Source organism: Vicia villosa, linkage group LG6 (genome assembly GCF_029867415.1).
Source record: "Vicia villosa cultivar HV-30 ecotype Madison, WI linkage group LG6, Vvil1.0, whole genome shotgun sequence".
Lineage (NCBI taxonomy): Eukaryota > Viridiplantae > Streptophyta > Magnoliopsida > Fabales > Fabaceae > Vicia > Vicia villosa.
This window is the reverse complement of record NC_081185.1, coordinates 60,278,155-60,305,797: the sequence shown is the minus strand read 5'-3', so window position 1 is coordinate 60,305,797 and position 27,643 is coordinate 60,278,155. Positions and strand designations below refer to the sequence as shown.

At 41.3% G+C, this 27,643-nt stretch overlaps 1 protein-coding gene across 1 annotated transcript; it reads left to right on the top strand.

The window, feature by feature from the left end:
• Positions 1–24,541: 24,541 nt before the first annotated feature.
• LOC131613735 (uncharacterized) lies at positions 24,542–26,152 on the top strand. The gene is made up of 3 exons (XM_058885380.1): positions 24,542–24,673; positions 24,716–25,331; positions 26,037–26,152. The coding sequence occupies exons 1-3, from the start codon at positions 24,542–24,544 to the stop codon at positions 26,150–26,152; spliced, it is 864 nt and encodes a 287-aa protein (XP_058741363.1).
• Positions 26,153–27,643: the final 1,491 nt, after the last annotated feature.

Below are 27,643 nucleotides of genomic sequence, written 5' to 3'. Positions count from 1 at the left end.
CCTTCTTCAAGTAACGGTTCATCACAATATTTCATCTTTAAGTACATGACATCTTCGTCAGGAAAGTCAAACTTGAGGGATTGATATTCATTAATTGGCTGATGCGCCAAGTGATCGGCGAGAATGCTTCCTTTGACCGCTTTTTGAGCACGGTACTCGATGTCATACTCGGATAACAGCATTTGTGTTGCACCCCAAAATTTTCCCACTTATTTATTCCCCAATTGGCTTCCATATCATGTCCATGTGCATACTTCATATAGGTCATTCATTTGATACATTCATTCATATCATTGTTATTGTTCAACAATTGACAAAAAAAAAGGGGAAGCTAAGGCTGAAGAAATTCCTGATAAAAAATAAGAGAAGATTTGAGGTCTCAATATAGGGCATCATCTCCAATGATATTCTCCTAAAATCAGGGTTTCACCCTCTCCAAGTCGAAGCTCTGATTAAAAAGATACGATCCCCAGGTTCATCAGGATTTCAAAATTAGGGCTTTGACCTAAGTCAACCGGGTTGACTTTTTGGTCAAAATTTAATCAGGAGGTGATTTTGAGTATGAAATATGGTTGCCTTGAAGAAATATTCATTGAAGTTTCTTTGGTTGAAAACTGATTGGGAATTAGATCGAAAATAGATTAATCGGAAAATTCATCTGGAATCAGAAAAATCAGGAAATGTTGACTTTTGGGTCAAAATTAGGGTCAATAGGCGAATGTTGACTTTTGGTGAAAAAATCGGTCAAAGAAATGTCAAAGGAATAAATAAAATCAAGAAAATGTCAAAGTTACCAAAAATGGAAGTTAGTTGAAAATGGAACTTGCCATAAATAGAAAGTTTCACACTTAGAAATTTTTTGGAGGATTGGAAATTGGTTGGGTAGCTGACTTCATGGTTGATTTGCACGTATCTCAAGGCTTCATTTCAAAAAAATCACAACATCAAAAATGTTCTATTCATGGCCCTCTACAATTTTGTAGTTGGGAAGATTTTCATTAGAAGCCTAGATCAAGAGTTAACAAGGTTGGAAGATTTAAGAATCATAGATGATCAAGTCATATTGCCGGGCAAAGTTTCTGGGCAGCGTGACGCATTTGATCAAACACGTGGCATGCCATTTTCCAATTGAATTTCAGGGAATTCTGTAGATCTTTTGAAGGTATTCTTGAGGCCTTTCCATTCTATGCCATGCCCTCTATCCATTGAAACAAGAATCAAGCAAATTGGGTGCGTATTGAATCATTTATGAAGCCTTAAAGTTATGCCCTCACCAAGTTACCACTGCAGGGCAAGCTAGGCCAGGTTCCTAGGGCATACACGTGCATTTTGACAAGTACGTGGCATGCCATTTTGAATGTCAATTTTAAGGATTTATGAGTCTTCTTATGGATCAAAATTGATACCATATCACTATTTGCCATGTCCTCTACCTAGTGAGTCCAAGATTACAAATTTTGAACGTGTGTGGACCAAGATAATGCAACTCAAAGTCACACCCTGATTGAATAGTGTATGGGCCAGGAATGAGAGGCCAGGTTGAGATAGGCGCGCAGCCACTCTGCAGTGTGCATCACCATCTTCAAGCACAATGTTGAGTGATACACAAGCCTTATTTCAAACAATTTCCAACACCATTTCTCATCCATGCCATCATTACTTTGTGTAAAGCATAAGTTTGATATAAATGGTGGCTCCAAGGTAGAGATATAAGCTGGTGAAGATAGCACCATGGAGAATTTATGTGGAAAGAACAACAAGCCAAAGAGTGTTATGACTGAGCACGTGACATACACTTGCATACTACTCCTATTGCCCATGCATGATTTTGGAACTCAAAAGCACATTAGAACCTTGCTACATAGAGATGAAACTTGTGCATTAAGTTGTGAAAACAATCCGCTACACTCATCTCCACCCTAAACTTTACACACCCATATATAAAGATTCACTTCACTCTTTCAAAAGACACGATTCATTCTTCACACTTTCTCAAAAAATCTCCCTTCTTCTCTCCCTCGGTTCTCTTCCCACCCTCCTTCAAAAGTTTGTTACAAATTGTAACAAACTTCAAACCACCATAACCACCACCTTCACCATCTTCAGGCTCCATCACCACCTTCATTTCCATCTTCTCAACAAACCTCAGCCACTGCAACCGTTTTAATTTCCTCCATGATTTTTCATCAACTTCACTCTCTTTCTACCTTCGGTATTCATCATCAATGGTCATCCTCATAAGCTACAAGTTTTGAATCGCTACGAACCGGTTTCAATTGTCATCTCCATTGCACTATCGAGCATCTCCAAGATTCGGTCACATCAGTATACTCCAAGACCTCTTAGTTTATTTCTCGGAGGATTAAATCCGTTTGAGGCTCAAACAAGGATCGAGGATCAGAAAGCAGCAGTTGCGGAAGTTTCTTTCATTCTATTGACTCAAGATTCTCAGGTTAGTAGTTAGAATTCTCTCAACATTATTAATCTCGATTAGAGTATAGATTAGTTTAAGGCTCCTGACCAATTCATATCTGTGATTGAATGTTCATGAGTTTGTTTTCGTTGATTTTGAATGATGCGTTTGAGCTCAATGTATGCGTATGAATGTTGTGATGGTTGTAGTTTGTGTTTTGGTGAAGGTTTTGGTAATTAGGGTTTTGCAAGTCCTCTCGGTTTCAATGATAGAGGGGGATTTAGGAGAAACTAATGTTAGATTAAAAATCAGCACGAAAATCTGAGTTGAAAGGTGTATCCTTTCCAAATTTCTGGGTAGGGGTTATGTTTGTCGGTGGTGGTGGTTCGCCGGAAGTGATGACCGGAGTTTAGGTCCGGCACCTGTTATGGTTTCTCATGTTGACTCAGGCGTGTACGCGGGGCAGGTCCTCATTGGTCTCTTTTCCCTTTTTTTTTTAGTTCTTTTGTTTTATTATAATCATTGGGTGGTCATGTGTAGCGTTGTGATTGGTTCTGGCATTTTATTCGTCCTATTATACTTAAATGAAATCTGACCTATTGATGCTTAGTTAATTCCTCCATGTCACGTTTTTAAACCATACCATATGATAAAAATAATACATGGTGAATCTTATTAAATAAAAGTGGATAGTTATAATTGTTTTGGGCCACGATTGCTATGGGCTTGAGCTGAAGATTCTGTGCCACACCCCCACTTTGCTAATGCTGCTCGTTTTGTTGGTATGGGCCTTATGCCATTTAATTTCCACACCCCTGGTTTCTGGGACCAAGCGCTATTGCATAGAATTTTAGTTCATTTGGCTTTTACTAATACACCCCATGCTGACTAAAAAATAAGCAAATAAAAATAGTTTTTTTTTTATTCTTTTGCTTGATATGTGAATTTTGCTTAAACAAAAATGTGATAAAAAATATTTTCTTAACCAATTAGTTTTTTAGATTCCATAGTTTGTTTTTTTTTTTAGAACTTTAATAGTAGAATTTCTTTGAATTTTGGTTGGATTACATAATAAAAAATACATAGTTTTTTTAGTTTTTTATTCAAAAATAGTCTTAAACATGAATGAAAAATATGATTTACTTGTGAATATTTTCCCTTTTAGTTTAGATTTTAATTCTTTCTTTTTGTGAATGTTTTTCAATACTTTGTAAAATGTCTAAAATGCCCCTAGTTGTTAAAGTTGACTTTAGTAAACTTAAACAACTTTCTTCTTAGTATTTCCCATTAGGATTAGTCTTGTAAATGACTATTGGATTAGAGAATAGGTTAGTTCCCCTTGTTCATTATTTTTTCTTTTCAATCTTAAAAAATCTAATAATTACCGACGAGGATCATACCGCTACTATTTTTCGTAGTAGGAAAGAAATGATTGGGGCGTAGGCCCCGGTGTATTTCTTTTCTACTCAGCGGAAGAGAAATGATTGAGGCGTAGGCCTCGGTGTATTTCTTAATCGCTATTTAGAGAAACGATTGGGGTGTAGACCTCGATGTGCATTCTCTAAATATTCAAAAAGACACTTTTGTTGGTATGATCTAAGTCACAAATAAATCCCCTTAAAAAACACCCAACCAAAAACATTCAAAATGCTTAATAAAGGCTCAGACTTAAAACAAAGTAAGGAAATGATGGGAAGCCTTGTAGTGGGTTTTGTCATCATGGAATTACAAAAAAAGACACAAAACCAAGTTCATTCTGCTGCTAAGAACAAGTTAAGTCCCTTCCAAAAATAGGCGTGTAAGTCTCCAAAGGTCGAACATCGTGGATTGCGACCTTAACCTCTGTTCAACTAAAAAACACAAAACAAATGGAAAATATTGAGCCGAACTACGGTAGCTCTGATTCCTTGTAAGGGATACGTAGGCATTGGGTCGCGGGGCCTAAGCGAACACACTTGTAAATAATTCCTTCTTTTCCCCGTATTTCTTTTGCATTCATTCGCATTTTGGTTTTAGACATTAGACACCCTTTAGATAGAAACAAACATAGGGGGATACCATCGAGTACGATGGGCGTGAGGGGTGCTAGCACCTTCCCCTTGCGTAACCGACTCCTGTACCCTATTCTCTGGTCGTAAGACCTTGTTCTTATTCTGAGTTAGGTTTCCTGGTATTCCTTTCCCTCGATGGGATAAATATATTAGTGGCAACTCTGATCCATTTTTCGCGGTAGCGACAGCCGGCGAATCTGCTGGGGATGTATAGACCTGTGCTGGTCCATTCTTAGCGAGTCGATCCTAGCCTTTGTTTGTTTCTTTTATTGGGTGTTTATTTATCTGTATATATGTTTACGTCATGTATATATATGTTTGCATATCATGTTTATTTTCTGCTTGCATATCATATTTACTTTCTCGCATTCTGGACTATATTATAGGTCCCCGTGGGGGCCACATATTTTCTCTGTTTTTAGGTTGGGTGGGATGTTCTATGAGGTAAAAGACCCAATACCCAGGCCAGAGTTGACACATAGGATACCTAGGATAGAGTGGATATTCATGACGCCGATAAGATGTCAGGTCTTGTCTAGTGCGATCATGAGACCCACGCCCAGTCGAGGTCCAAATGGGGTATCATTGTTGGCATGTAGATGCAACGATGGTGGTACCTCAGGAGGACTGATAATGCTGGTTGCCATTTTGACCTACCCTGGCCTAGATTCACCCGTGAGTGGGGAGGGATATACATGACAGGTACCGTTGGTGACTCAGGTTTTGACTGTTCAGTTCTGTTGGTGACCATGGTTACTTTGGTTCTGTGATGCCAATGCCGGACCTTTGATCTTGTGACATCCTCCTGAGCAGAAACAACGTTATGGTCTTTCCATGTTGTGGGGACCCAAATTGCATCATTTTCATCATAGCATGTTTAGTTTCAAAAAAAAGAGAAGAAAAAAAGAAGAAAAAAAAAGTTAACCCTCATATGCATGTCATTTTTCAGGGTATCCAAAAATCTCAATCTCCGTCAAGAATGGATAACAATGTGACTGCCAACCAAGGAGCTACAAGGCGTATGCACACTTATACTTTCCACCATGAGGGCATGGTTCAGATGAAACAGTTGGGTGCATTGATTACTGGCCACCACGAAATGACATTCAGTGAAAGTTATGGTAACATCTTGGCTCTCTTGTTCACACATGTCGACGAATGGGGTTTGTCTACTCTTATCCAGTTCTATGACCCCGACCTACGTTGCTTTACCTTCTCAGATTATCAGTTGGCTCCCACACTCGAGGAGTACTCTCACATCCTCAACATCAAGATTTCAGCGTAAAGTTCCTTTTGTTTGTGTCCCGGAGAAGCCTAGGTTGGATTACATCGCCAACACTCTTTATTTGAGCCTGGGAGACGTTCATGACAATTGGAAGAAAAATGGTGATACTCATGGTTTCTATATGAGCTTTCTGGTTGACAAGGCCAAAGAACTTGCTAAAAAGGATATGTGCGAGATTTTCAACGCTCTCCTGGCCGTTCAGATCTATGGAATTGTGATGTTCCCTAATATTCACAAGTTTGTTGATTTGGTTGCTATCTGCATCTTTATGGATAAGAATCTAGTCCCCACCCTGTTGGCTGATACATACTATTCCATCCATTCCCAATATGGAAAAAGGGGAGCTATCCAAGGTTGCTTGCCATTGTTGTACACTTGGTTCAAGTCTCACCTACCTGCAAGTGGGCCGTTCACTACCTCTCCTCAAAAGTGGTCTCAAAGAATCATGGGACTTACTGCAAACGACATTGTGTGGTGCCAGCTTCGAACTGGGATAACTGAGGTCATTGTCAGGTGTGGAAATTTTGGCAACGTCCCACTCATTAGGACGAGAGGAGCCTTTGGATAAAGAGATTCACCAATCTGTGTACTTTGAAAAGGGAGCTGACCCCGTGGCACTTGAAGAAATCAGAAAGGCTTGGATTAAGATCCATATAGGTGATAGATCTACTATGGGAGTCAAGAATGCTATTTCTATGAAGCCTTATACCGATTGGGTTAAGGAGAGGGTCTAAACACTCTTTCTACCATACCCAGAGGTTCCTCTCTTGTATGCACAACCTCCGGAGATATTGGAAGCTATGGTACCAAGGGAGCGTTTTGATCAAGTTTGTGTCGCCAACTTGAGATTGAAAGAGAAAGACAGAGATACTGATCTGGAGCACTACTTTATTAATCAGAAAAAGAAGGAATTGGCTCGTGAACTCAAGACACTCAAAGGAGAATCTTCTCAAGTCCGGAAAAGAACCAGAACCGAAAGAGGTGGAAGAGCTACTACTATTCTTGCTGAAGATCATCAAAAGGCCATAGAAAATGCTGTGAAAGAAGCAGAGGAAAAGCTTAAACGCGAATACCAAGAGGACTTGAAGGTCCACAAACTCCAATTAGAGAAAGAAGCCAAGTACAAATTGAGGAGTTTGAAAAAGAAGCTTGAAGAAGAAACTACCCAAAGGATAGCAGTTGAGACGCAACTTAAAGGCAGTCACCTCCGCACCGCTCGACTAACAGAAGAGAATGCAAAGCTCCGAAATCAGATGACAGAAATGGGTAGTACGTCTGAGAAGGATCCCCTCCCTGATTTTAAAGGATGTGAGATCTTGGTGGCCCACTGTGAGAAGCTAGATGGGCATTTATTTCGAAAGGATGTGGTAATTCAAAGTCTTATCAAAGGAAGAGATCTAAAGGTGACTAAGGGTTTGTTCGATGAAACCAAGAAGTGGAGTGATGAGCACTTCAGGCAGGGAGGACCGTTGTTTTATACTACGATGGAGTAGTACTTGAATATGTTTTAGACCACCACCAGAATTGTTGGATGGGGTCTCTATTTCCTTGCGTTAAACAAGGTTGTTTATGTATGAACTCATTTTCTTCGAGATTTGGTTTTAAATGAAAGTGAAATGCCTTTTGCTTCTGCTTAATGCTTGCTCCCTTATCACGTTGTTATTCATTCTTGATTAATAAAAAAATTTTATATACTCCGAAAATGACACATCACATCATATGCACACATGCACATCATTCACATATTTATCATGCAGGTGCACCAGATGGTATTACTATTGTGACTGATCCGATTTTCTCTAACAGCAATTGCACCTTCACCTACACATCGCTACTATACAAGGGCTAATTGATCACTGCAAATGGATCAATTAAGGGATGAACTCATCAAGATGAGAGCTCAGGTTACTTCTCAGATGGCTCAGTTCATGGAGGTCATGCAAGGCATGGCTGATCGCCAAGAAGAACTCAGAATCCGAATAGACACAGTTGCTCAAGTTGTCGCGGACCCCCCGCAAAGAAATTCTGCTGATATCCATGTCAATGGTGAACCTGTGAACGGAGGACCTGGTGTAATTCCTCCTGCTGCTAATCAAGGTAATCCTCGTGGGCCTCCCTAGCCTACTCCTGAAGGACAACCTACACAACAAATCATAAGGGCTGCTGCTATCCCCGTGTTGGAAGAGGACCGACACGAGGATTTGTTTCCTAAAAGTGAATGGGGACTTCCACATGATGCTGGAAGGATGTTTAGAGGTCTGGAGGAAAGGATGAGGGCCATGGAAGGCCAAGGACTGGGGATGGATATCAATGACTTGGGTTTAGTTCCTGGCGTCCGTGTGCCACCGAAGTTCAAGGTACCCGACTTTGAGAAATACAAGGGGAACAATTGTCCTAAGACACATGTCTGAGCTTACTATCGCAAAATGCATGTGTATTCCGAAGACAAAAGACTGTTGATGCACTTCTTTCAGGACAGCCTGACTGGGGCATCCCTGGAGTGGTACATGAGATTGGAGAGAGCTAATATCTGAAGTTGGAGGGACCTAGTTGGGGCCTTCATAAAGCAGTATCAGTATAATGTTGACATGGCACCAAATCGCACTCAGTTACAGAATCTAGCGCAGAAAGCTAATGAGTCCTTCAAGGAATATGCACAGAAATGGCGCGAGCTGGCGGCTAGAGTCCAACCGCCCATGCTGGAAAGAGAAATGATGGATATGTTCACCAATACTCTGGAGGGCCAATATTACTCCGCCTGCTCTGCATCCTCGAGCTTCGCCAATTTGATCATGATTGGTGAACGTATTGAAAGTGGGATTAAGGCTGGTAGAATACAGAATCCAAGTGCTGCTAGTTCCTCCTCAGGGGCTGGTGGAAAGAAGCCATAAAATGGATTTTCCAAGAAAAGGGAGGGCGAGACTAGTGCTGCTTACTATGGTGGAGGCAGAAACCAGACTTATCAACAAGTAGCCGCTGTGACTATACCAAATGCCCCTTTCCAACATCAACAACAATGGTATCCGCCACGTCAGTATCAACAACGACCGAAAATTCCAGAAAGGGTTTTTGATCCGATCCCGATGTGGTATGCCCAAGTATTTCCATATCTCCTCGATTTGAAGTTGGTCCAATTGAGGACTCTGGCCACTCCTGCTATGTTGCCTGCTAGTTGGGATGCCAACGCAAGATATGAGTTCCACTCTGGGTCACCTAGACATAATATTGAAAATTGTAAAGCATTGAAGCATAAAGTCCAGGATCTTATCGACTCTAAAGCCATCGAGTTTAATCCTACTCAAGGACCTAATGTTGTTTAGAATCCTATGCCTCCCCATGGAGCTCATGCTGCAAATGCCATTGAGGTTGTTAAAGATGCTCGCTTGGTCAAGGATGTGATCGAATTGGGCTCTCTGTTGCCATTATTGAAGAAGGAATTATTGAGGATGGATCTATACTCTGGTTGTGGAGAATTTTGTACTGATTGGATGGCCATTTCCTCAGTTTGTGATAAGGTGAAAAGTGGGGTTCAACAGTTGATACATAGTGGGTATCTACAGTTTGAGCGTGTGCGTCGTCCTGAAATGGTTGAAAATGAAGTTAATGTGGCATCCATTCCGTATACTCCTGCCAAAATTCCAATTCCTGCCAGAGCACCTCCTTTGGTTATTACATTGCCTGGTCCTGTCCCGTATACTAGTGAAAGAGCAATTCCATGGAATTATGGGGCAGAAGTTTTCTACCAAGGGGCCAAGTATGAGATCAAGTTGCCGGTTGAGAAAGAAGATGTGGATAATGTTGTTGGCATTGGAAGAATGACAAGGAGTGGTCCTATTTTCAATCCTCCCCAGAATACTCGCGATGATAATGCAGAAGCTCTAGCTCAAGCTAAAGGGAAAAGAGTGGTAGAAGATACAGTGGATCAGGGGCAAAGCTCTAATTCTGAAGATACTATGGCCAAAGAGATGGAAGGGTTCCTAAAGATCATCAAGAAAAGTGAGTATAAAGTGGTTGACCAACTGAGTCAAAATCAATCAAAGATTTTGATTTTGCAGTTGCTCCTATGTTTGGAGACACATCGAAATGCTTTGTTGAGACTTCTAAGTATTGCCTTTGTCCCTCCGGAGATCTCAATGAATCAACTTGAAGGAGTGGTGTCAAACATCAACGCTGGTAATGGATTGGGATTCTGATCGGAAAAATAGCAAGTGTACTATTTTTACCGATGTATTAATAATGGGTTTTACCCCAAGTATCGATCACGAGGATTGCGTAGGAAATACAAGTGATTGGACTCAGTCAATTAAACAAAAGTTCAAATGGTGTGTTGTTTCAAATAAGTAACAAAAGAGATTAAACTACTAAGAAATAAAGGAAGTTAAAACTGAACTTTTGAATATGAGAAAATAATGCTAAGGTAGGGTGTGTGATTCTCTCTCTAATTCCTCTGGATGAAGATCTCGTTAACCCGTTCATATGGTTCAATTATTCATTCTCAAGAATGATTATCCTAAGTCCTTAGTGACAATCTTATTTGATTTAAACTCCGATTACGTAAGTCCTTAGAGAAATCAGACAAAACCAAATCATTAATTTATCAAGAATTTCCGAATAACCAGATTATATCCCTAGTCCTAGGTTATGATCATAAGGTTCAATTGTATACAAACCCTAACAATTGTAGTCCTACGAATTGTTAACCACAGAAAAATCCTTATTGGTCCGATAAAGAAAGCATTGTAAACATTATACAATTGACTTGAACAATACAAACTTTAAATTAACGAAATACCAAATCCAGAGTTATTACAGATCGAATCAGGGACACCCCCCTAGCATTGGTGGGTTTAGCCTATCATAGTATTCAAAAAGCACAAATGAAAAAGTTTAGACATTACAATCAATTGGGAGAACTAGGATCTTCAATGGTGTCCACCGTTGAATCTCTTCGCCTTCCAAATTCTCGCTTTCGTCTCTTTTCTTCTATGCAATTCTCTATTACGATCTCTCCAAAAGTGTGTTTTCCTTTGCCCTAGGTTGTTCTTATCACTCACTTCCATTCAGGTTGCAACTGAAATACCAAAAATACCCTTACTGGTCCCCTTCAAGTGAGGAAAGGCAAGAAAATAAAATCAGCACGCCTCAACAACACGGGCCGTGTTGATGCACACGGGCGCCCGTGTTGTTCCTCTGCATCTGGGCCAAAAGTCACTTTCCACGCACCTTTCCACACGGACCGTGTGCCTGAACACGGGTGCCCGTGTGAAACCTCTGCCTTGCCTTCAAAATTTCTTTTCCAGCCAGTTTTTGACACGGACCGTGTGCATGCACACGGGTGCCCATGTTGACTTCAGTCCTGGCCTTTTCGGCTTCTTTTTCCACTCGTGCGCGCCATAAGTTTTCTATCTCTCCCTTGCATCAACCTGGCCAAAGACAAACTAACAACCAGCGCATAAAACGACACTTTTATAATAATCAAAACACATTAAAATGCAACAAAGTCACACAACCCAAAAACAAGAAACTTACTTTAAAAAACATATGCCAATGCCACTTAGTATTACCAAGATTACGAATTTCGGTCGGAAAAAGGTGCGGAAACTTACTAGAAATGGTGACCGATCACAACCCCACACTTATCTCATTGCTTGTCCTCACGTGATGTATCGAGGCAAAACAGAGGTCACCGACGAGATTCTTTTCTCCACAACACAATCAGGTTTTTCGCAAGATTCCTTCACTTAGCAATCGAGTTTCTGGTTTCCTTCTTCAAACTATCAACTGCATTATCACTTTCGAGCACGTTTTCACCTGCAAGCTTTTCACAATCTCACAAAATCTCTCCGGGTTAAAGTGTCTACACTCACAGTACCAAGGCATGCATATTACTTTCAACTTTGAATATATTCTCTAATCACTACACACACAGATTGCACACACTTCATGAGGTCTTAGGGCTGTATCGTGGCTTGGGTTTGGTGGGTAAACAAGGAATGGGATAACAAATGGTTTTGGTGCTCGGCATTTATATTGGATTCACTTCTCTACTCATACTGATTTGAATCGTAAAAATGGGGTTTGGACCTTATTTGGTCTTTCACAAAAGTGGGTAAGGGCAAAGATTTTTCTTGCTTTGATTTTTAAACCCTTTTTTTCACAAGTTCCATATTCATCTTTTCTCTTTTTTTTTCTTTTCTTTTGAGATATTATTTTTTTCTTGCCCTTTTTTCAATGGTTTACAACCCCACACTTAGATCCTTTAGTGTCCTTCAAGTGATTAACATGAATGCCGAGCGATAACATGAACAATGAGAATGCGGGTGGTAAAAAGAATAACAACATTGAACAAAACACACATTACGGCTCAAAAGGGTGACGATGGATATCATGCATACGGGATGGCTAGAAAGGCTCGGAGTTACAAAAAAAAAATTGCCTCAGTGTGCGCTTTCGTAGTGTGCTTGTGTTATGAGAACATACGCAAAATCAAAGTGAATAGTGCCATACCTGACTGGACTCTCATGTGGAGTTATGAATTTGGCTCTGAAGTCTCACTGGGTCGGTTAAGCTTGCATGCTTCAAGGTGCTCTTGGTGTCCTGCAATTTCCTTTCATCTAAAGTACACCATACTCCTCTCTTGGTTAAGTGTTGACTTTTTGCGTCCTACCTTCTTCTCTTTGATTGTGTCAGCTTCCGTGGTGCCTGTGGAGATCAAGTGTGGAATGTATTGTTCAACCACTAACTATTAGTTCGCTCCCTTCCGACTTGTATCCATTATCTGGTAACACCATGACGGCACTGCACCAAACAACTTGAAAGAAACACACTTAAAAATAAAAGCAAAAGAAATAAACATAATCAAATCAGACAAACTAAACTATGAATTCAAAACGGAAAGCAAAGCAATAAAATAACAAAAGAACCTCCCCCACACCTAAACGAAACATTGTCCTCAATGTTTTAATTCCCGTGTGACGGAGATTACCTAGCTTACTGAAACCGTGGTGGAGGAGGAGGATCCTGAGGGAATTACAACATTAGGCGTCGCATCATCTCTTGGACATCATCCACCACAGCTCCTTGACGGAACAAATCAACACCTTGTCGTGTTTGCTCGGTACGGAGAGCACCAATCTCTGTTTGTACCCACCCCCATTGATCCGGAGTCATGGAGGATGACCCACCAGTGTGTTGGAAGAACTGCTGAGGAGGCGGGACAGGGTGATCTTGGGTTGGAAAGTCATCCTCCATGTCGTCACCTGCAAAATTATGATCATGTGGAGGGCTTTCACCCATATATTCACCTGTAGCTACATACAACCAGTTAGCACGATTTGCAATAGAAATACTATCAGGTGCAGGTAGTGCCATAATATGTTGCCCATGGACAGTTAGTGAGAAGTACCCGGGCTTTACCACAATCATCCTTTGATTGACAAGAGTTTGCAAGTCAATTTTCTTACCCGGTATCGAGGGTTCCTCAATCAATAGCTGGCCATAATCCAAGTGCTCAGCCAATTGAGAGATCATCCCACCAATTGAGATCTCTCCAGTAGAAGCATGTCCAACTTGCTTAAGGTGGTTAGCAGCAAAGGCCGCGATATTCACCTGACTCACCTCAATCATGTTATGCAACAGAAACAGTTCTCTCCTCGCACAGACCCTTGTACTATCTCCCCTCCCAAATAATGTAAAAGCCAAACCCTTCTGAGCATATCTAAAACAAGGGTTATGAATCCCCGAGGCCTTAGCCTTGCTTGGATTGTACCCAGCTGCACCTGTGATGGCTTCCCAGAATTCACAAGCAGGAAAAGTTTCGGGTGGGGCACCCGGTCCAGCGGACGGTAATTTAAGGGCCGCCCCAACCTCTTCCACAGATAAAGAATGCTTATTTCCAAACATATAAAATTCCAGATCACCAAAATACTCCATTTCGAAGCCATTCCATTTGTGTCTCAATTTAAATTCTACAGTGTTCATAAATTCAAGAGTTAGGCCTTCATAAGTCGGTGCCTCAAATAACATAAAAGGCAACATCCCGATGTTGGGAAACATAAGGTATACTTCATCTTTAAGGCCTAACTTGACAAGTGTGTCATCACAGATATATCTGGTCGGGAGTAATTTGCGCTGAACTAAAACATCATACCTTGCTTTGTGTTCAGGAATGGCAAATGTAATGCCATGAGCATTCTCTTCTTGGTCCCCACTACGACCGGTTGAGCGACTAGGGGCGCGACGGACCCGCTGCCTTGGTTGGGAGGATTCGGCGAAATCATCCCTGACGTTGCGGCGCTGGGTTGTCTTTCGGGGAGGCATGATAAGGGCTCTGCAAGAAATTTGAAACAAGAAACCAACACACAACAAAGAGAAATTAGAAAAAAAATAAAAATGCACAAAATAACAATCTAAACCGATAGAAGTGTAGAGGATGGAGAGTAGAGCAACTTTTGTGAAGGCACTATAGTGTTTAAGTGGGTGGTTGATGGTGGTAGAGTGAGGTTAGTGAAGGGTGAGGCTAGGTTTTAATGGAGGAAGAGAGTAAGAAGTGGGAGAATGAATGGAATGAAGAGGAAGAAGGTTATAATGCAGATGGGGCCCACATGGGTGGCCCAAAATTTTTTGAAATTTCTGCCCCCGCATAGCCCACACGGTCCGTGTGGCTGCACACGGGCGGCCGTGTGAATTGTCTGCCACTTTGAAAAGGATGGTGCTGAGGGGCAACACGGGCGCCCGTGTTGCTAGTGCTGTAGCTTCACTTTCTTTTTTTTTTTACTGCGCTCTGACTCAACACGGGCCGTGTTGCTGCACACGGGTGCCCGTGTTGATGTTCTTTTATGCATTGAAATGGAACAATCTTCGTGCTTTGTTACTCGAGTTGCGCCTACCGGTCCAAACTTTACCACCTACAATAAAACAAAATAGAACAAAGAAAAATGTTAAAGAAAACACGCGTGGGTTGCCTCCCACGGAGCGCTTCGTTTAACGTCGCATGGCTCGACGGTCTACACCTCATCCGGTGAGACGCAAATGATCGATCACTCCTGCTCCTACTCCAGTATAGTAGGGCTTCAGCCGTTGTCCATTCACCTTGAAAACATCTCCATTGTTTGGATTTTTAACTTCCATCGCACCATGAGGGAATACCGTTTGTACCACAAACGGACCAGACCACCGGGATTTTAATTTCCCAGGAAAAAGTTTAAGCCTGGATTTGAAAAGAAGCACTAACTGGCCTTCCAAAAATACTTTCTGTATTATTCTCTGATCATGCCATTTCCGGTTCTGCTCTTTATAGACCTTAGCATTCTCATAGGCTTGATCACGGAATTCTTCTAGCTCATGGAGTTGAAGAATCCGTAATTCACCTACTTTTGCCAGATCATAGTTCAAGTATTTGGTAGCCCAAAATGCTTTGTGCTCAAGTTCAAGAGGGAGATGGCACGCCTTACCATAAACTAGTTGATACGGGGACATACCAATGGGGGTTTTGAATGCTGTTCTGTACGCCCATAGTGCGTCTTCAAGTTTCATAGACCAATCTTTTCTTGAAGCACTAACAGTCTTTTCGAGAATCTGCTTGATTTGCCTGTTCGAAACCTCCACCTGACCACTGGTTTGTGGATGGTAAGCAGTGGCAATCTTATGTTTCACATTGTACTTTTTCAACAGATTCTCCATCAACTTGTTTAAGAAGTGGGTGCCTTCATCGCTTATGAGTGCTCTGGGAACCCCAAATCTAGAGAAAATATTGGTTTTGAGAAAGTTTACTACCACCCTCGCATCATTTGTGGGTAGAGCGACTGCTTCAACCCACTTGGAGACGTAATCAACGGCTACGAGGATGTAGTTCTTTCCAAAAGATGGTGGAAAAGGTCCCATGAAATCGATTCCCCACACATCGAACAATTCCACTTCAAGTATACCCTTCTGCGGCATCTGGTTTCTTTTGGAAATATTCCCTGTTCTTTGACACCTATCACATTCTTTCACAATGCTTTGGGCGTCTTTGAATAGTGTAGGCCAATACAACCCAGATTGTAGGACCTTTGCAGCCGTTCTATCACCACTGAAATGTCCTCCATATTCAGAATCATGGCATGCTTTTAGCACATCCCTTTGTTCTTCCTCGGGTACACATCTTCTGATCAAGCCATCGAGTCCCTTCTTGTGTAGGAATGGATCATCCCACAAGTAGAACCTGCAATCATGTAAAAACTTTTTCTTTCGGTTAGAGTCAAAATCTTCAGGTACAATACCACCTACCAAATAGTTCGCATAATCGGCGAACCAAGGCACACCTATAACAGCAAGGATATGTTCATCAGCGAACTCGTCCTTTATCGGGTGCGTATCTTCTGTTTCAGCAATAGGTGACATTCGAGACAAGTGGTCAGCCACAGTGTTTTCAGACCCTTTCTTGTCACGAATCTCCACATCAAAGTCCTGAAGGAGCAAGATCCATCTGAGCAACCTTGGTTTAGAGTCCTGTTTAGCAAAAAGATACTTCAAGGCAGCATGGTCAGTATAAATAATGACTTTAGAACCCAACAGATATTGCCTGAACTTATCAAAGGCATAAACAACCGCTAGCAACTCCTTCTCAGTAGTTGCATAGTTCATCTGTGCAGGGTTCAGCACGTGACTTGCGTAGTAAATAACATGTAATAACTTTTCTCTACGCTGTCCTAGAACCGCCCCTACTGCAATATCATTGGCATCACACATGATCTCAAAAGGTAGAGACCAATCAGGGGCTACAACAATTGGTGCCGACACTAATTTTTGTTTTATAGTATCAAATGCTATGGCACACTTTTCATCGAAAACAAAGGCTTTGTCTTTAACCAACAGTGTAGTTAATGGTTTTGCAATTTTTGAGAAATCTCTTATGAACCTACGGTAAAAACCCGCATGTCCTAAGAAACTTCGAATACCTTTTTCGTTCATGGGAGGAGGCAGTTTTGCTATTACCTCTATCTTCGCTTGCTCCACTTCTATTCCTTTGTGAGAAATTTTTTGACCCAACACTATACCTTCACGTACCATGAAATGGCACTTCTCCCAGTTGAGGATTAAGTTGTTCTGTTGGCATCTTTCTAGAACAAGAGCAAGGTTAGTCAAACAATTATCAAAAGACTTACCAAAAACTGAGAAATCATCCATGAATACTTCCATATGTTTCTCAAGCATATCTGCAAAGATAGATTGCATGCATCTCTGAAATATGGCTGGGGCATTACATAACCCGAATGTCATTCTTCTGTAAGCGAAAATACCAAAAGAGCATGTAAATGCGGTCTTCTCTTGGTCTTCTGGTGCAACAGCTATCTGATTATACCCCGAATAGCCATCAAGGAAACAATAATAGTCATGACCCGCTAACCTTTCCAACATCTGGTCGATGAAAGGTAACGGGAAGTGATCTTTTCTAGTTGCTAGATTCAATCTTCGGTAATCTATACAGACTCTCCACCCTGTAATTGTTCTTGTGGGAATCAACTCATTCTTCTCATTCTTGATTACCGTAGTTCCGCCTTTCTTAGGCACCACATGCACTGAACTCACCCATGAACTGTCAGATATTGGATAGATCATCCCTGCGTCCAAAAGTTTTACCACCTCCTTTCTAACCACTTCCTTCATTGCCGGATTTAGTCATCGTTGAGGTTGGACAACTGGTTTGTGATCATCTTCCATTAAGATCTTGTGCATGCAAAGCGTTGGACTTATTCCTTTCAAGTCTTCGATTGACCACCCAAGAGCACTTTTATGCTTTTTGAGGACTTTGACAAACTTATCCTCTTGAAGAAATTCAAGGTGAGAACTTATGATAGCCGGGCACTTACTTTCAGTGTCTAAAAAGACATATTTGAGGTTCTCTGGTAATTGCTTTAGTTCAGCCCCCTTCTTTGGTTCGTCTTTACTTCCTTTCACTAATGGTTGCCTTAGATCCTCCCATCGGTTGTGGCGAGAATTTTTGACAAATGATGTTTCCATCATGGCTAAAACTTCACTGTCCTTTTCATCAGTTATTTCTTCCTCTTCGATGATTGATAAACTCAGAACTCTTTCCAAAGGTAGCTTCTGTGTTGTCAAAGAATTTTCTTCATCACAAATTTGCTCAATTACCTCAATGTGTTGACTCGTGGCAACATCATCCTTGTACTTCATAGTGTTTCGCACATCAATCTTCAATTCTTCATCATAAAATTTCAAAGTCATTGTACCCTCTTCTATGTCGATCAAGCATCTCCCGGTTTCCAGAAAAGGTCTTCCCAAAATGATTGTTATCTCTTCATCTTCGGGCATCTCTAGAATAACAAAATCTACCGGAAACACAAAATTGTCGATTTTCACCAACACATCTTCTACCACTCCGTAGGGTCTTTTAACGGATTGGTCAGCAAACTGAAGTGTCATTCGAGTATCTTGTACTTTACCTATTCCCAATCTTTTGTAAATGGATAAAGGCATAAGACTCACACTTGCCCCCAAATCGATCAAAGCTTTCTTGAAAGATCTATCACCAATTGTGCATGGAATCATTACCGAACCTCGATCTCTCTTTTTAACTGGGATCTTCATTCCCTGCAAAATAGCACTAAAAGTTTCAGTTAGAATAATCGGGTCACTGTCAATTGTTTGCTTCTTTGAAATGATATCCTTCATGAACTTCGCATGGGTAGGCATTTGCTCCAGTGCCTCTAAGAATGGAATATTTAGCTCAAGTTTCTTGAACATCTCTAAAAACTTCTCGAAGTTTTTCTCATGTTGTTCTTTCTTCTTATTCCTTGTGGGGAAAGGAAGTCTAACCGCTGGTTTAGGTGTAGCAACTTTTTCTTTGACTACTCCTTCTTCGCCTGTGACCTCTTTTCTTACTACCTCATTTTCTTTAATCTCCACATCTACTTCAATCAACATATCCTCTTCATCAGAGTTTTTCTCATGTGTTTCCTTCGATTTATTGCTCCTTGTTGTCACAGCGTTCACATGATTATTGTCTCTAGGATTTGTAACCGTGGCACTTGGTAAGGCACCCTGTGGTTGAGTGTTGGTCATTTGTTGTGCAATCTGACTCATTTGAATCTCCGGATTTTTGATTGAAGCTCCTGTGTTCCTAAGAGTGCTCCTTGTTTCCTCTTGGAATTGAGATTGTGAGCGGCCATCTTTTCAAAAGCAATTTCCCAATCTGCTTTCTTTGGTACCTGTTGTTGACCTTGAGTTTGGAACTATTGCGGATGGTGCTGGAACTGTTGTTGATACGGAGGTTGTTGTTGTGGAGGTCTGTACTGTTGCGTCTGAGCTGGAACTTGGAACTGGGTTGATCCTTGCTTCTGAAAGTTTCCTTGTTGATCCTTCCATGCAAAGTTAGGATGATTTTTCCACCCTGGATTATATGTATTGGCATATGGATTGTTTTGCCTTAACATATGAATCTGTTCCACCTGTTCTTGTGTTGCCACACAATGCATAGCAAAATGTGGCCCACTACATATTTCACAAACAACGGAGGTCGTTGGCTCAACTTGAGCTACTTTCTGTTCACCAATGTTCATCTTCTTCAATCTTCTCTCTACCTCAGCCGCAATTTGTTCTTCCATTTTAACTACCTGATCAGCAAGCTTCAAATCAATTTTTCCTTCTGGTTGGCACATAGCGCGGTCATATAACTCAATGTGCTCATTGGCGGCATTCGCTTCTATGAGTCTCTTGATACCAGTGGCTGTTGAAAAGTTAGTTGAGCCACCGACGGCAATGTCGATAAGCTGTTTTGTCTTAAGTCGGAGACCATTCACAAAAGTCTGCATTTGCTCGGTTGGGTCCATGTTATGAGTAGGACACGCAACCAAACACCTCTTGAACCTTTTGTATGCATCTCCCAGCGATTCCCCTTCTTTCTGCTTGAAATTCACAATATCATATCTTTTTCGAATAAAGACTGATGCAGGGAAGTATTCATTAAGGAAAGCCGTTTCCATTTGTTGCCATGTTGTGATGCTTCCAGCTGGAAGTGAGTAAAACCATTCTTCCGCGTCTTCGGATAAAGTGAATGGGAACATCACGAGTCTCTTGGCTTCTTCAGAATGGCCTTCAATCTTTAATGATGTTGTTGTGGTGAGGAATCTTTGTAGATGCTTATTTGCATCTTCATTGATTCTTCCCGCAAACGGCTTGCTTTCCAACTGTCGGATAGTTGAAGGATGGAGTTGGAAGTGTGCCACATTGACCGGTTGGTTTACGATGGTCATTCTTCCAAGCGGGGCATTAGCACCTCCATAGTCTCCGAAAAGCCTCTCTGGGGGAGGTGGATCAGCTGCCATAGTTTCAGGCTCAGATTCTGACTGTTCGGATGAACTAGATATTCTTTCTTCGTCTTCTTATTCTGAAACAATAGGAGATTCTCCTTTTGAAGCCAGTCTTTTCCGTTTCATTTCTCGGAGTCGTGCTCACAATAGCTTTTCTGGTTCTGCGTCAAAAAGAAGTTCAGCTGAGGCCTTACCTCGCATACAAGATTAGAAGTTGATTAGTTTGAAGTAAACAAATAAAAAAAATAAAACTAAACAAATATAAATTCAGCACAAATAAAATTTTAGTTGCAGAGCAATAAAATTTTAATTGACTAGTTAACACTTATATTTTGGCAATCCCCGACAACGGCGCCAAAAACTTGATCGGAAAAATAGCAAGTGTACTATTTTTACCGATGTAGTAATAATGGGTTTTACCTCAAGTATCGATCACGAGGATTGCGTAGGAAATACAAGTGATTGGACTCAGTCAATTAAACAAAAGTTCAAATGGTGTGTTGTTTCAAATAAGTAACAAAAGAGATTAAACTACTAAGAAATAAAGGAAGTTAAAACTGAACTTTTGAATATGAGAAAATAATGCTAAGGTAGGGTGTGTGATTCTCTCTCTAATTCCTCTGGATGAAGATCTCGTAACCCGTTCATATGGTTCAATTATTCATTCTCAAGAATGATTATCCTAAGTCCTTAGTGACAATCTTATTTGATTTAAACTCCGATTACTTAAGTCCTTAGAGAAATCAGACAAAACCAAATCATTAATTTATCAAGAATTTCCAAATAACCAGATTATATCTCCCTAGTCCTAGGTGATGATCATAAGGTTCAATTGTATACAAACCCTAACAATTGTAGTCCTACAAATTGTTAACCACAGAACAATCCTTATTGGTCCGATAAAGAAAGCATTGTAAACATTATACAATTGACTTGAACAATACAAACTTTAAATTAACGAAATACCAAATCCAGAGTTATTACAGATCGAATCAGGGACACCCCCCTAGCATTGGGGGGTTTAGCCTATCATAGTATTCAAAAAGCACAAATGAAAAAGTTTAGACATTACAATCAATTGGGAGAACTAGGATCTTCAATGGTGTCCACCGTTGAATCTCTTCGCCTTCCAAATTCTCGCTTTCGTCTCTTTTCTTCTATGCAATTCTCTATTACGATCTCTCCAAAAGTGTGTTTTCCTTTGCCCTAGGTTGTTCTTATCACTCACTTCCATTCAGGTTGCAACAGAAATACCAAAAATACCCTTACTGGTCCCCTTCAAGTGAGGAAAGGCAAGAAAATAAAATCAGCACGCCTCAACAACACGGGCCGTGTTGCTGCACACGGGCGCCCGTGTTGTTCCTCTGCATCTGGGCCAAAAGTCACTTTCCATGCACCTTTCCACACGGACCGTGTGCCTGAACACGGGTGCCCGTGTGAAACCTCTGCCTTGCCTTCAAAATTGCTTTTCCAGCCACTTTTTGACACGGACCGTGTGCATGCACACGGGTGCCCGTGTTGACTTCAGTCCTGGCTTTTTCGGCTTCTTTTTCCGCTCGTGCGCGCCATAAGTTTTCTATCTCTCCCGTGCATCAACCTGGCCAAAGACAAACTAACAACCAGCGCATAAAACGACACTTTTATAATACTCAAAACACATTAAAATGCAACAAAGTCACACAACCCAAAAACAAGAAACTTACTTTAAAAAACATATGCCAATGCCACTTAGTATTACCAAGATTACGAATTTCGGTCGGAAAAAGGTGCGGAAACTTACTAGAAATGGTGACCGATCAGATTCACTGATGCAGACTTGCCTTCCGAAAGTAGAAACCACAATAGTGCTTTGCATATATCAGTGGAGTGTAAAGGGACGATGTTATCACGTGTTCTCGTGGATAGTGGATCTTCTTTGAATGTATTACCGAAGTCGTCTTTGATGAGGCTAGATTATTCTGGTGTTGAGATAAGGACGAGTGAATTTACGGTGAGAGCTTTTGATGGCTCAAAGAGATTAGTGTTTGGGGAAGTTGATTTGCCAATAATCATAGGCCCCCAGCTCTTCACAATTACTCTCTTTGTGATGGATATCCACCCATCCTACAGTTGTCTCCTAGGACGTCCATGGATCCATGTTGCCAGGGCCGTGACTTCCACATTGCATCAAAAACTCAAATTTGCAACTCAAGGAAAGATAGTCACCATATGTGGGGAAGAAGAACACGTGGTAAGTCATCTTGCGTCCTTCAGGTATATCGAGGTGGACGGAGAGGTCCACGAGACACCATGCCAGGCCTTTGAGGCTGTTCAGACTATCAAGATCCCTTATGTTGAAAATAAGAAGCTGGAGGCTCCTATGTCTTCGTTAAAGGAAGCTAAAGCTGTGGTTGAATCTGGTCATCCCGAAGGATGGAGCCGAGTCTTGGACTTACTAGTTAAGCAAGATAAGTGTGGGATTGGTTATCAGTTGGGTCAGAGTTCATCTAATGAGGCCCCCAAAAAGCCCGGAACCTTCGTTCCGATCACGTTCTCTAGTGCTGGCATTGTCAAGGATCATATTTGTGCTGATGATGATGATATGGATAGCGATTATGATATCGAGTAATGGATCAAGCCATGTGTCCCAAGACAGAAGCTTCTCAGCTGGTCATCTGAGGACATCATTTCAATTGCTTTTGATCAAGAGTAATACTGTTTGTTTTTTTATCATGCAATAATTCCTGTGTTCTGCCCAAGACACAGTGAACACATGTAGGGCATCATTTGTTGTTTTCAATGTTAAAATCATTAATAAAAGGACGTTTTTGCAATCAAACATTTTTGTTCCCTGTCTTTCATTTTTACTTTTAGGTTTGTTAAATAAAAAAATGCCAACGTTTCTTATTATCTTCATCCCTCCATTCTAAAATAAAGCATAAATCATAATTCATGCAGATCCACTTCACCTCCAGATTCTGTTGATAACGATTTTGCTATGCCTCGTTATGACTTCGACAATCCTATCTACATCGCTGAAGAAGGGGATGAAGAAGATTGTGAACTCCCGGATGAGTTGGCCAGATTGTTGAAACAAGAAGAGAAAGTGATCGAGCCACATCAGGAGCCTATTGAGACGACGAATCTTGGCACCGAAGAGATGAGAAGGGAGGTTAAAATAGGGGTTTCTTTGAATGAGGATGTAAAAGAAAAGTTGATTGGAATGTTGAAGGAGTATTCTGATATCTTCGCTTGGTCTTACGAAGACATGCCTGGATTAGATACTGATATTGTTGTGCACATGTTACCTCTTAAAGAAGATTCTCCGCCTGTCAAACAGAAACTCAAAAGAACACGCCCTGACATGTCCAAGAAAATTCAGGAAGAGGTTCAGAAGTAGTTTGATGCAGGCTTTCTCGCTGTAACTATTTATCCATCATGGGTCGCCAATATTGTACCTGTACCTAAGAAAGATGGGAAGGTACGAATGTGTGTCGACTATAGAGATCTGAATAGAGCGAGCCCGAAGGATGATTTCCCGCTTCCTCACATTGATGTGTTGGTAGATAATACTGCTCAGTTCTCGGTTTTCTCCTTCATGGATGGTTTTTTGGTTACAATCAAATATAGATGGCGCCCGAGGATATGGAAAAGACAACATTCATTACGCCTTGGGCCACTTTTTGTTACAAGGTCATGCCGTTTGGGTTGAAGAATGCTGGGGAAACCTATCAAAGAGCTATGGTGACTTTATTTCACGATATGATTCACAAGGAGATCGAGGTGTATGTGGACGACATGATTACAAAGTCCCATACTAAGGAGGAGCACCTTGTTCACCTGAAGAAATTGTTTGAAAGGTTAAGAAAGTTCAGGTTAAGGTTGAATCCCAATAAATGTACCTTCGAAGTGAGATCAGGAAAGTTGCTTGGTTTCATCGTAAGTGAAAAGGGTATTGAGGTCGATCCTGCTAAGGTAAAAGCTATACAAGAGATGCCTGAACCGAGGACTGAGAAACAGGTTCGTGGGTTCCTGGGAAGGTTGAATTACATTGCGAGATTCATCTCACACCTTACCGCCACGTGTGAACCTATCTTCAAACTGTTGAGAAAGAATCAGGCAATAAAGTGGATGACAATTGTCAGAAGGCGTTTGATAAAGTTAAAGAGTATTTGCAGGAGCCTCCACTCCTTATGCCTCTAGTGGAAGGTAGACCGTTGATCATGTACTTAAGAGTCCTCGAGAATTCAATGGGGTGTGTGCTGGGGCAGCATGACGAGTCTGGTCGAAAAGACCATGCAATTTATTACCTTAGCAAAAAAATTACCGATTGTGAATCAAGATACTCACTACTCGAGAAAACTTGTTGTGCTTTAGCATGGGCTGCTCGCCGATTGAGACAGTATATGTTGACTCACACCACTTTGTTGATTTCGAAGATGGATCCGATCAAATGTATATATACGAGAAGCCAGCATTGACAGGAAGGATTGCCCGATGGCAAATGATCTTGACAGAATATGACATACAATACACTACTCAAAAGGCCATTAAAAGTAGTGTGATTGCTGATTATCTTGCGCATCAACCTGTGGATGATTACCAGTCTATGCACTTTGAGTTTCCTGATGAGGATGTAATGTGTGTGGCAGACACTTCCAATAGTCAAGATCAATAGGAAGGACCTGAACCAGGGGTGCGATGGACGCTTGCGTTTGATGGTGCTTCTAATGCGTTGGGTAATGGTATTGGGGCTGTTCTTACTTCTCCGACAGGTTTTCATAATCCATTCACGGCCAGGATTTGTTTTGGTTGTACTAATAATGTGGCTGAATATGAGGCTTGCATATATGGTATTGAGGTTGCCATTGATTTGAGGATTACAAATCTCGCAGTTTATGGAGATTCTGCTTTGGTGATTAGTCAAATCAACAGAGATTGGGAAACGCGCCACCCCAAATTGATTCCTTATAGAGAACATGTTATGAAATTGGCTCAATATTTCGATGAGATCACCTTTGATCACATCCCTCGAGAGGAAAATCACTTGGCTGATGCTTTGGCCACTTTAGCATCCATGTTCAAAGTTAAATGGGACAACGAAGGGCCTTCAATTGTGATCAAAAGGTTGGATGAGCCCGCATTCTGTGGCGTTATTGATAACGTGCCTGATGAGAAACCATGGTTTTACGACATTAAGAGATTTCTGGAGACCCAAGAGTATCCTGAGGGTGTTTCCCTTACGGATAGGAAAACTCTGAAGAGATTATCTTCCAAGTTCTTCCTTGCTGGAGGTGTGTTGTACAAGAGGAATTTTGATTCTGTATTGCTCAGATGTGTGGATAGACACGAAGCAGCAATGATCATACAAGAGGTGCATGAAGGATCCTTTGGTACAGATGCGAGTGGACACACCATGGCTAGAAAAATATTGAGAGCATGTTATTATTGGTCGACCATGAAGCATGATTGTTTTAGCCATGTGGTGGTATGTTACAAATGTCAGGTGTATGCAGATAGGGTTCATGTACCTCCAGTTCCTCTGAATGTGTTGACATCTCCTTGGTCGTTTTCTATGTGGGGCATCGATATGATTGGAGAAATTAAGCCCACCGCTTCCAATGGACATCGTTTCATCCTCGTTGCCATTGACTACTTCACCAAGTGGGTTGAAGCTGCTTCTTATGCAAATGTCTCCAAGCAAGTAGTGACTCGCTTCATCAAGCACAATATAATATGTCGTTATGGGGTTCCTGAAAGGATTATCACCGATAATGGATCCATCCTCAATAACAAGATGATGAGAGAATTATGCAAGGATTTCAAGATCAAACATCATAACTCATCCCCGTACAGGCCAAAGATGAACGGCGCAGTTGAGGCAGCCAACAAGAATATTAAGAAGATTGTATAGAAGATGGTGGTCACTTATAAGGATTGGCATGAGATGTTTCCCTTTGCTTTACATGGTTATCGTACCTCGGTGCACACTTCCACAGGGGAAACTCCTTTCTCATTGGTATATGGCATGGAAGCAATCCTTCCGGTTGAGGTCGAGATTCCTTCATTAAGGGTATTGACAGATGTGAAGGTCAGTGAAGCTGATTGGGTTTAGACAAGATTTGATCAACTGAACCTCATTGATGAAAAGAGATTAGTGGCCATATGCCATGGGCAAGCCTATCAAAAGAAGATGAAGAAAGCCTTCGACAAAAAGATTCGTCCTCGACACTTTCAGGTTGGTGACCTTGTGCTCAAGAAGATCCTGCCTATTCACAATGATCATAGGGGAAAGTGGACTCCGAATTACGAAGGGCCTTATGTCGTAAAGAAAGTCTTCTCAGGTGGCGCCATGATCCTCTCAACTATGGATGGCGAAGACTTCCCTCTTCCCGTGAATGCCAACGCAGTTAAAAAATACTTCGCATAGACCTGATCAAAATAAAATAAAAGAAAAGGAGAAGATCAGGCAAAAGAATGAAAAAGAAATAAAGTACACCCGCTAAGTTGAAAACCCGAAAGGGCGACTTAGGCAAAAAAGGGGTCCTGGTGGACTGAAAACCCGAAAGGGCGGTCCAGGCAAAAGAGGGACAAAAAGCGAATGACTGCGTCGTGCATTAGATCTTTGAGCACGGTTATTTGTCACAACTGGAGGACTCAGAACTGTAAAGATCAATCCATTCATCCATTTCAGAAAGCAAAACAGAAGGAACGTCGAGGGTCTACAAGGCATAGCAAGATTGGAACCCAACATAATCTTTTTCTTACGTTGCCATGTTTATAAATGCTATTTGTTCTCTTTTTAAGGGGCTACTTTCTGATGTACTTGCCTATGTCGGGCAAATTTTCATTAATGAAAAGATATTTCACTAAAAAAATTCCTGCGTCGTTTTATTTTTACTGTTTTGTTTACAAAAACGTCCAGTTATTTTGGTAAGCATTGCATTTCTAACATTGAAGTCCTACAAAAGGAACATGATTTAAATTAGATAGAATTGCTTAAGACTTAGAGTACTTGAGATGGTGGACGAGGTCGAGCCATCATACATGGGGCATATTTGTTTGATTTGTTTTGCAGGAATCTCGGATCATTCAGCACAGTCAGATGCCAGTACCTACGCTTCAAGGAGTGTCAACCGGGCATCTCCCTCTAGATGGAACCCTAGGGTTTCTTTTCCTCCGAATACCAGAGTTTATTCCTCTTTGGAGCTCTCATCCGTGGCCCAAATTCTACGCAGTGCTGATTAGATTCCCTTGTCTTTCAACAAAGATGTGGAAGTTCAAAGGGGGAGGTGCAATCTTCAAGTTTCCAAACATGATGACGGTAATGTCTCTAAAAAATGCCATCATGCCTCCTTCCTCACAAGTCTTCTGGTGCGAGTCATCCCCCTGCAGAAGTTACATATTGGGGTTGATCAAGAAACCATCTGGTGTGGCCAGGCAAAGTCAGGACATCAAGAAGAATTCCCCACAGAGTTATCTAGACAAAAGGCTCTCTCTGATGTTCATCCATCGTCTCTTGCATATAGAAATCATTGCATCTATAAAAACGCGTAGCATTTCCATAAATATGGAGCATTACGCCATGGAAAATTCAAACATGCAT